Source organism: Solea senegalensis, linkage group LG5 (genome assembly GCF_019176455.1).
Source record: "Solea senegalensis isolate Sse05_10M linkage group LG5, IFAPA_SoseM_1, whole genome shotgun sequence".
Taxonomy (NCBI): domain Eukaryota; kingdom Metazoa; phylum Chordata; class Actinopteri; order Pleuronectiformes; family Soleidae; genus Solea; species Solea senegalensis.
The window spans coordinates 10,634,420-10,644,691 of NC_058025.1; the positions used below are offsets into that span (position 1 = coordinate 10,634,420).

Genomic DNA, 10,272 nt, shown 5'->3' on the forward strand with positions numbered 1-10,272 from the left:
AATATTGCCTCTTACACATTTGTTATAAAAAAAATATGAGAAAATACTAACAGTAAATTGATGGAGATGTGTTCAAAGCAGGAAACACCAGTATGTGAAAGGATCTGAATGTCTTTGACGAGGGTCAAACTGTCATTATTGGACAAGCTGCTCATATCTCCTAAAAGGGCAGGCTTTTCCCAGAACACAGTATTAAGTTTACTAGTGAACCAGTCATGTTATCTTGGGCATCCGACATGATGACCCCTGTAGTTCAATAATTTTCAGTTAATGCTTTTGACTTTAGATTTATTTTGCTGGACTTTCTCCAAAGAGTATGGTGGCCCTGAAGTGCAAATCACCAACACAAAACACAAGGAAAACACACCACATTAAAGGAATACGTCACCAATTTGCATTTAGCTTTGTATTACTAGAATGGGGGTAGTATTTTTGAAAAAATGTGCTTCTAGTGGACAGTTCCTTTCATAATTATCAAAAAGCTGATGCAACATTAGTTTGCATGTTCTGTGTGTGTGGGTCTCCAGTTTCCTCCCACATGTCCACATCCTTGCATGGGTTAAATGAGCGCTCGAAACTTGCCCCGTAGGGTGAGTGAATGTTTGTCTGTCTCTATACGTTTACCCTGCGATGGACTGGCGACATGTCCAGGGTGTAACCCCGCCAGCAGCGCTCCCCTGCTAAATAAAGTGGTAGAAAATGGATAAAAGACACACAAACATAGATAAATCACTGTTTTAAAAAGATTATATCAATAGAAACAGAAAAACCAAAGACTTTGAGACGTCATACTGTGGTATTTAATTTATTCAAATCTGGACCTCATTTTCACTCTGCCACAAAAAAAGAGCCAAATACCCATCACTGGGATTTCATCAAGACTCACACACAAAGTACACATCAGCAGGCAGAACAGTTTGGCGGTGGCCACATCAATGAATACAGGAATATTCAAGTAAAAAACAAACAAACCTACTCAAATTTCACCTTAAATTAATTAAAAATGTACATCATTGGCACGACCGTTTATAAAAAAGCAGGCTACATGGAATAATAGAAATAAACAAGACACGGGAGAACAAATGAGTGGAATGAAGTCGTTCATTTAGAAGAAATAAATAATCTGTTCAGTGCTGGAAGAAACAAACATAGACAGCTAAAGGCATCTTTCAGCGTCTGAGCGGTAAACAACAGGTGGTCGTACATGAGTAGTGACAACAACAGGGTGTCTTCTATGATATTCGTCTCCCTCTGTTGGAGTGAAGCACTGAGGTGTTACAAACAAGTAAAACAGTGCAAGGAAAATGTTGCCAGTATTCCCCCCATTACAGTTTTAGGTTTCTTTAAAAAAAATTTAAAAAATGCAAGATTTAATAAATACCTCTCCAGATCTTGACATTCTGATGTTTAGTGTCACGTTTGTGTTTGGAATTTCACACAGTTCAGTCTGAGTAGCTTGACCCTGTTCAGCTCATCTGACTAATTTAGTGCACTGAACTTCCTTCAGCAACACCCATGATAAACTTCACCCTTTAACACCTTCATAACTCAAATGCAAACAGGTTATTGGCTACGGACTGTTGATCACGCGCTGCACGTCCATTTCTCAAGTCAGCTTCACCATGTCAACGTAGTCAAGTCGATCTACACATTTTAAATATTGTCGACCTGTTGAGAGATCTCGACATAAACGGCACAACTCTTGTTTTAACTGCAACGGTAGAATAAAAATCCCTAATGTATTTAAACATCTGGCTACTTCATCACAATACATCACAATTTTAAAAGGACTCTCTACAAAGGCAGTCACCAAACATTTATATCATGTGACATAACATAAAAACATAGCATGCAAGAAAATCCCGGATGACTTTGGAGCTGGAATGGAGCACCTGGGGTGGTTTAATGCAGGGGACCAAAATGGACGGGTTTTTTTTTTGTACTGGCTCTGCTCTGTATTATGAGAATAAACTGAGGTGAGCTGGACAGATTAACATAAAGATAGCCTGCATTTAAATATTTAAAATGCAAGGTTGAAAGCTGTATAACTGCCATAGAACTTTAGGCAAGACAATGGGTCCGGTGAGATTACAAAATCAGGCATTGGACTGAGCGCATGCACTGATAAATACCACAATACACCAATCAGCCACAACAACACACCTGCTAACTTGTTTGAACGTGGCTAATCAGTGTGTTTTTGCATTAAATAGTGACTTAAATAGCTTTTAAATGCCATTACAGATGGTTAAAAACAGGGCAAAGTTCTGCCACGTTTAAGCAGCGGTTACCCGTTTTGTTGTGGCTGACTGACAGAAATCATGTGTTTTGTACCTCACATTACAGTAATCACCCTTCATGTTATTCAAACACAAAATACAGATTTTCTTTGGCCTCAGTTGGTAGAAAAAGTGGCCCCATGATGTAACTGTAAGAACCCTCTGATAAATGTAACTATTAAATCTTAAATATTTGATAAAATTTCCTCAGACACTAAAAACGGCTTCTTTTTTTCTCCCAGATGTGCACAGCGTTAAGAGTAATTTGTAAAAGTGCATATTCTACACATTTATATAAAGTGTGCAGGGGGAAGGAAATGAATAGATCATCTAATCATATAGCAAAACATGGCAGGAAAAAGAACACTATCATGGCCCAGTCACACGAGTGGTGTAATTAATGGCAGAAATGAGTTTTAAAAACGTGTCCTGGTAATTCAGTTTCAAAGCCCAATCGTATAAATTGTAATCCATCAGTCAAACATGAATTTAGAAGTAACTTGTTTCTAAAGCAGGACAGAGTTCTGCAACATATTTTATTTTTTCAATCCAACGACACCTGACTAAAAACGTGAATATTGAGATTTAAAACCAACATCATGGAACTTAATGGACGATCTATGCACTTGTGCATTAAATAATAAAGATGGTATTAGTGACAGTTCAAATCTGTGCAGAACTGAAACTAAGACTCAAATGCTGGATTTGAAGAAAAGTCTGTGATGTCAACGTGATGCAAAAGAACAAAAACGCGCGATAAGTGTTTAAGGTACACAGAGATGAGTCTGAAAACCTGTCAAGTGACTCAAAAGATCAAGGCATAATTTTAATATCCTTACTATCTCATTTCAAAATCTATGTGGTGATTGAGTTCCTGAGATATTGATGTCTGTATGCATTTCCTTCCAATCTGATGGTCACTTTTTAATAGAGTGCTTTTTCCCATTTCACAAGCTTTCTCTCACACACACACAGAGTAGGTTGCACAAAATGAGTTCGCTCATACACACAAGAAAAGGAGGTCCTGATGTCAAACTATTGTCACTATGGAAGTGTGACACTAGACCATAATGGCAATAGTTTAGATAGAAATAGAATAAATTAATCATACAGTGGGTAAATATCCATTACCTTGAGGATTTTTACACATCAGAAATACTTTTTGTATCAGTCCTATGCATCACACTCTCTACCCTCTCTCCTACTTCAGTGTAACAAAAAAACACAAAAACAATAATTGTGGATGCACCAGTGTATGACAAAGATGAAAAAAGGAACAAATGTAAAATAAGCTAATTGATTTAGCACAATCACTGACAATTTCCCAACACACCTCACACACACGAAAAAAAGAACCTTCAGAGTTTCACAGAAGTAGCCGAGGTGTAGAAACATAAAAAAAACCATGTTTGTATGATTAGGGTGAGCTCCCGAGTTCACACTTCTGAGGATTTTTGGAGTTGTTTTTTTTTTTTGCAACCAACATAAACTCATGCCTTTTAAAATACTGATTCCAAATCAGGTTTTGTCCCTATCTGTCAACAGAGTCGTAAATACCCAGAAAAAAAGCTTTCCAACATTTCCCCCCCGCCTTTCCTTACTGTCACCGAAGTCTACTGCTCTGCGGAGCGTTCCAGACTATCGATGACACGGGTCAGCCTGATGTTGAGCAGCCTGATCTGAGTGTCCAAGTGGTCGATTTTCTCTTCCAGGGAGCCAGCTCCGCCCCCCCGACGCCAGTACGCTCCCACAGGCCCCGTCATGAAGTACACGGCCATGATGAAGCACAGTGGCAGCACCGCACGCTCCGGGTCGCCCTCGAACTTCTGCAGAATGTAGAGGCAGGACAGGGCGAAGAGAGTGACGCGAGCGAGCCAGAAGAAGCGGCCAAACACGGCATGCAGCAGGTAGAAGAAACCCCCCAGGAACATGGACAGGAACCAGTATGCAAAGAGCACGGCAGCAACCAGGAGCAGTGCGCGTGCTGGAGAGTTGGTGAGTGATGTAGGGCTGAAGTAGTGGCTGAGGTTTGAGGCTATAGAAGAAAGAGATTAAAAAAAAACAAAGTTGGTGTTGTGGAAATATGACACATTCTAGGAGCTAAGGAAGCCGAGTTCCATTCTTTGTTATTTCTGACATCCACACCAGAGAAATGTTATGACTTACAGTCAATGCCCATCACATCCAGCAGATCTGACCAGATCTTCCAGATGGTGTCCAGAAATGAGTCGACTCCATGGACAAACCGCTCTGTTGTTTTGGAGAAAAACTTAAGAAAAAATACAAAGAAAAATATCAGTATAAGTTTCCTTTTAGTATAAGTTTTTTTTATTTAAACTGTTACTGTTTATCTGTTGTAACAGCCAGTAACACAGCTAGTACTGTAGCACTGGAGATATTGGGTTGCCCCCTACACGGCAACTGCATCTACAGTGTGGGTGGGGAAAAAGCACCTAAAGTGCCTCACTACCCCTCTGAAAAATGACTCGACACGAGGAGGAGAAAGACAGATGCATACATGGATGAACTTTTTAGCAAATCCAGATTGTATCTAGCTTGATTTTTTGGGGAAAAGCTGGAAAGCTAAAAAAAAAAAAAAAACCAGCCTAGATTCACATACGGAGGTGGTTTTTAATTTGATTCCGATCAGATTTGTACAGATCTGTTTCAAACTGAACGCCTCAGTCTCTCAGATAGGAAATAGGAAAGTGCCTTCTGCGCCACTTGCAGCACGACTCTAACTACAAGGATGACGTAGAGACAGAAGTTCATTTGGAGGCATGTTAAACGAACGACGCATGGCAGCACGAAAAGCGGCACAAATCAACAGTCTCTTCCGTTTCTGTCGCTTCCATGCAATCAGAAGAAAGTTTATGCCGTGGCTCCACATAAAAATTTGGGACAGAAACGGACACAGATTTCTGTAATCTATTTTGTTTAGACTACTTGTTTTTCCTGGGTGTGGCCTGTAACTATAGAAAGCCGTGTGGAAGACTAGACTAGACTATGTCACTATGGCAATATATAATGTGAACAGTTGGTCAAGAATATCAGATTCTGGATATACCGTGTTTATGTGTTTCAGATGGTAACCACAGTCTCTGATATTTTGAGTTGGGGTTGCTGTAACCATTTTGAACACTAAATGTCACTGTCGCACATATTTTTAACATATGACCACTCTTGCCTTTGTAGCAAGAAGACCTGGGTTTGCTACCCGGTAGGAACAAGGGTCTTTCTGCATGGAGTTTTCATGTTCTCCCTGTGTGTGCGTGGGTTTTTTTCCATGTTCTCCAGTTTCCTCCCACAGTCCAAAAGCATGACACTCTAAATTGACTGTAGGTATGAGAGTTAGAGTGGAAGGTTGTTTGTCTACATGTGTCCCTGTGATGGGCGAGATTATCATCATCGCCCCCTGCGACCCTCATGGGAGCTGGACCTTAACTGTCACGTGAATGTTTCAGTCTTTCAGTCTAGGTTTTCCTTATATGTAGAACATATATACAAAAAATGTCTGTAAACACAGACATTTTTTTAATCACGTGTGTAATATAGACCTGTAATTTGGACTTGTGACCTGTCCAGGGTGTACCTGCCTTTTGCCCTATGGCAGCTGAGATTGGTACAGCACCCCCGCCCCTCATGTGGAGGATAAAGCGGTAGAAGATGGATGGATGAATGAATGAATGAATGAATTTCTCACAGGAAGTAACACTATTAGCTTTAAAATTTGAGGAAGTGCAGCTTCCCCAATGAGGTTATACGCTAATGCAACATTCAGAAAGGAAGCAGCGGTTGTTTTTCAGCGTGGACCATTGTGGCTCTAAATCGAACCATCTTAGAGGTGACATTTGACACACACTTCCGAGTACAATGAATGAAAACTGGTTTAACTATTGTATTATTCGTTGCTCTTGTATTATATGCATCATTCTTAGCTCATGTCGGTGTTAATACCACAGCTACATCACCCGACAAAATCTACAATTGGGAAAAAGGGGGGAATTAAATTTTTCAAAATGGCATCCGTGAAATTGTCGCCCAGGCCTCCTGTTCCTGCTCGCACCCCACACACACATCACGTATCCGTCTTGGCTGTTTGCTCCAACGAGCCGCCGAAACAAAGCTTGTTATGGAGTGTTGTTACGTTATTATCGTTCCCTACACTGACCTTATGTAACCCCCTGATGTTGTCCTCTCCGAAGACACTGCTCAGTGTCTGGTAGATGCCGTTAGCTGCGCGTCGGAAGCTGTTCTGGTTGCTGGTTCTGCTCCTGGCCGCCTCGGCTGTGCAAAAACACGACACGAAAAGCGCCAAGAAGACCACGAAAAACCCGATTGTCCTCATGACCCCAGATGACCCGATACGTCGTAGAGAAATGTGTTTTAAAACGCGAGTAAAACGAGTGATTAGCTGCCTGGAAGTGACACCTTCAGAGGAGGATGACAGAGGCTGTGATGGTCGGGCTGCCTTCGAGGGCGGCTCGGAAATTCGTCTTTTCCCACTCTGACTTCGCTTATTGCCGTCCTCTAGGGACGAAATTAAATTAACACAAGGTGAATAAATCCGATATCGACTGAGTGACTGAGGTAGCGATTGAATCATCACTTTGTCTTCCAAAACTTATTTATCTACCCTGTATTACAGTGGAACAATAACGAGTATATTGTAATACATCATTAAACGTGATCTCATTTATTCATTTCGAAACTCTATTGTCTGTATTCGTAATGTACTTGTAAGTTATACATACAATTGCCGTAATATATCGAAGCTGTGTCGTAATAACCATGGTAATAACGGGTCATTATTTTTTTTTTTTGAATTTTGTGTTGTGTTTCCTATTATCGTCAAACACACCACTTATCTTCGTGTGAATTAGAGGCAGGCGAGGCTCCTCTGCAACATGCTGCTGCCCTCTACTGGTTAAAACGTGCATCTTCAATAGAATGCCCCCCATGATGTCTCAGTCGTTCAGTTACTTCCTTTTTCATAGAGGTTGAAATGCAATAAACTCAAGTCTGACGATTTTAGTTAGTTATACGTTTATTTCAAACATGCAAACATGAAATGACAACAAAAACCCTGCAGGCAGAAAAAAATATGCATGTATAAATATAAAGACAATAAATGTACATTTAACTTGTTCTTGATGATGCAACATCAGGCTCACATATAGGGGGCAAAATAAAATAAATAGATGAAAAAGAGGATGAAGCAAAGTGCAAATAGTTTTTTTTTCCAGAATGAAATTAAGAACCTAGATTTCTTTGCTTTTTTATTAAGTAGTTTGATACCGTCCTTATAATTGCACACGCAGTGCACTGTGTGTTCTCAAGTGGCCAATGAGTGTGTACACCTGTTTTTTGGTAACAAAAGCTGAATAAGATCACATAAGTGATATTGTACTACTATCATGGTATGGAATTGCTTGGAAAAAGTACTTCCTCTAAACTGAGGCAGTTTTTTGAATCAGACCTTAAGAGATAAAGGATGATCAGTTTCAATAAGTATTACAAGAATACATCGGAATTTTCCCTGGGTTGCACTCAAAGGGTTTTTGTGCCTTGATCATAGTAGACTCGTTTAACTCCCTTTTTTGGGTGCAAAGACACATATTCTCTGTTTACTTTATAGAATTGTGTTTACTGTTTGTAGTTCAGCTTAAAGTGCTGAAAGCATTTCCCTTTTTCTTGATCACTGTTAGAATTCATAGTACAAGTTCAAATACAAGGCTCTGCATTTTGTGGCCTTTGTTATATTTAATATTTTCATTTCTGAACTTTATTTTGGATGACAGGCATGTTTGCTGCTTGGTCTGTCTCAAAAACTTTTAGATGGATTTTTAATAAACTTTTACACAGACATTCATGGTCGGCAAAGAATTTAAAAGAGAGAATGTGGATTGTAGCACGACAGTTTGGCAGTTCAGTGATCGATCATTCGTGCTGGCTGGTTGGATGGAATCTGCTTATTTTCCTTTTGGCCGTGTGGGTTTCTGGAAAAAGAACTTTCCTCCAGGAATGTTTTCTTGTGATAAATTCCATTTATTGCTGTGATAGTTTGCACTCTGTATTTTGTCTAACAAAATATCCCACACTGCAAGTTGAGTTATAAAGCATGGATAATTATTCTGGCACACTTCTTCCGCCAAACTGGACTAAATGAACCTGTGGACTGAGTCATTTTCTCCTCCTCCACTTTCTCTATGACCTAAAACATGGGTTTCATACCTCCTTTTAAATTCATTTCTACTGTTCTAATAAACTTAAATTTTTCCAATGTGCATGGAAAAAAAAGCTCTCTTGACCTATTCACCCCACAGGAAAATGTTACTGACCATGAGCTTTCAAGAACAAGCTGCAAGAACTGAATTTAATTGAATCAATCTGATCATAATTTCACTCAAGGACATTCACAGAGTTGTCCTAAAGCCACTCCTTTGATATCTTGGCTGTGTGCTTAGGGTCGTTGTCCTGCTGAAAGATAAACCAGTCTGAGGTCAAGGGCACTCTGGAGCAGGTTTTCATCCAGGATGTGTCTGTACATTGCTGCATTCATCTTTCCCTCTATCCTGACTAGTCTCCCAGTTCCTGCCGCTGAAAAACATCCCCACAGCATGATGCTGCCACCACCATGCCTCACTGTAGGGATGGTATTGGCGTGGTGATGAGCGGTGCCTGGTTTCCTCCAAACATGACGCCTGGAATTAGCAGCAAAGAGTTCAATCTTTGTCTCATCAGACCAGAGAATGTTGTTTCTCATGGTCTGAGAGTCCTTCAGGTGCCTTTTGGCAAACTCCAGGCGGGCTGCCATGTGCCTTTTACTAAAAGAGTGGCTTCCGTCTGGCCACTACATTACATTACATTACATGTACTTCTGGAAGGTTCTCTTCTCTCCACAGAGGAACTCTGGAGCTCTGACAGTGACCATCAGGTTCTTGGTCACCTCCCTGAGGTGGTGAGCAAGTTCCCTCTCTAGGAAGAGTCCTGGTGGTTCTGAACTTCCTCCACTTATGGATGATGGAGGCCACTGTGCTTATTGGGACCTTCAAAGCAAAGAACTTTTTCTGTAACCTTCTCCAGATTTGTGCCTCAAGACAAGTCTGTCTCGGCAGTCTACAGACAATTCCTTTGACTTCATGCTTGGTTTGTGCTCTGACATGCACTGTCAACTGTGGGACCTTATAAGGTGTGTGCCTTTCCAAATCATGTCCAATCAACTGAATTTACCACACGTGGACTCCAATTAAGCTACAGAAACATCTCAAGGATGATCGGTGGAAACAGAATGCACCTGAGCTCAATGTTGAGCTTCATGGCAAAGGATGTGAATACTTATGTACATGTGATTTCTCAGTTTTTTATTTTTAATAAATTTGCAAAAATGTCAAAACTTTTTTCATGTTGTCATTATGGGGTGTTGTGTGTAGAATTTTGAGGAAAAAGGAATAAGGCTGTAACATAACAAAATGTGGAAAGGTGAATACTTTCCGAATGCACTGTGTGTAGACTTCATTGATGTCAGTGTTGTAAGCTTCACACTGGCAATAAACGTTGTCAGAAATGTATCCTGTGAAGTTTTTTGAAGACGTGCCTCATCGCTTCACGTCCTACTGTGACTGATGGGGGATTTCTTCATGGAGATGATTGATGTTTATCCACAAGTGTTTAATGTGTGTAAAGTTGACTCCATAGCACTGTAGCAAGCAGTGATGGACACCACATATTTGTTTGTGTGAGTATATGAGAGTTGCCTTGCAGGAAAACGTCAAATGTTCCAGCATGTTAGGGTGTCCCCCATTATTGTGGCTTTCCATGGTGATTCCCATAACAGTTTACAGGCCAGCTAAACTGGAAAGGAATAACAGTCACCAGCTGAAACCTCTGACACTCATTCCAAACAAAACACACTCAAAGAAATCTGCATCTGTGGTACTTCTAAAATTATGCTTATTCTTCAATCATACCCCACGAGATAAAAATGTGAGCA

General features: G+C 40.4%; 1 protein-coding gene and 1 long non-coding RNA gene across 2 annotated transcripts; one reads left to right on the top strand and one right to left on the bottom strand.

Moving 5' to 3' along the window:
- Positions 1-789: 789 nt before the first annotated feature.
- Positions 790-6,771, bottom strand: LOC122769812 (bri3 binding protein). Its single transcript, XM_044026662.1, has 3 exons — positions 6,451-6,771; positions 4,446-4,548; positions 790-4,314 (listed from the first exon to the last, which is right to left on the bottom strand). The coding sequence occupies exons 1-3, from the start codon at positions 6,625-6,627 to the stop codon at positions 3,893-3,895; spliced, it is 702 nt and encodes a 233-aa protein (XP_043882597.1). The 5' UTR covers positions 6,628-6,771; the 3' UTR covers positions 790-3,892.
- Positions 6,036-9,675, top strand: LOC122769813. The gene is made up of 2 exons (XR_006360464.1): positions 6,036-6,123; positions 9,185-9,675. It is a non-coding gene; the product is annotated as an uncharacterized LOC122769813 (long non-coding RNA).
- Positions 9,676-10,272: the final 597 nt, after the last annotated feature.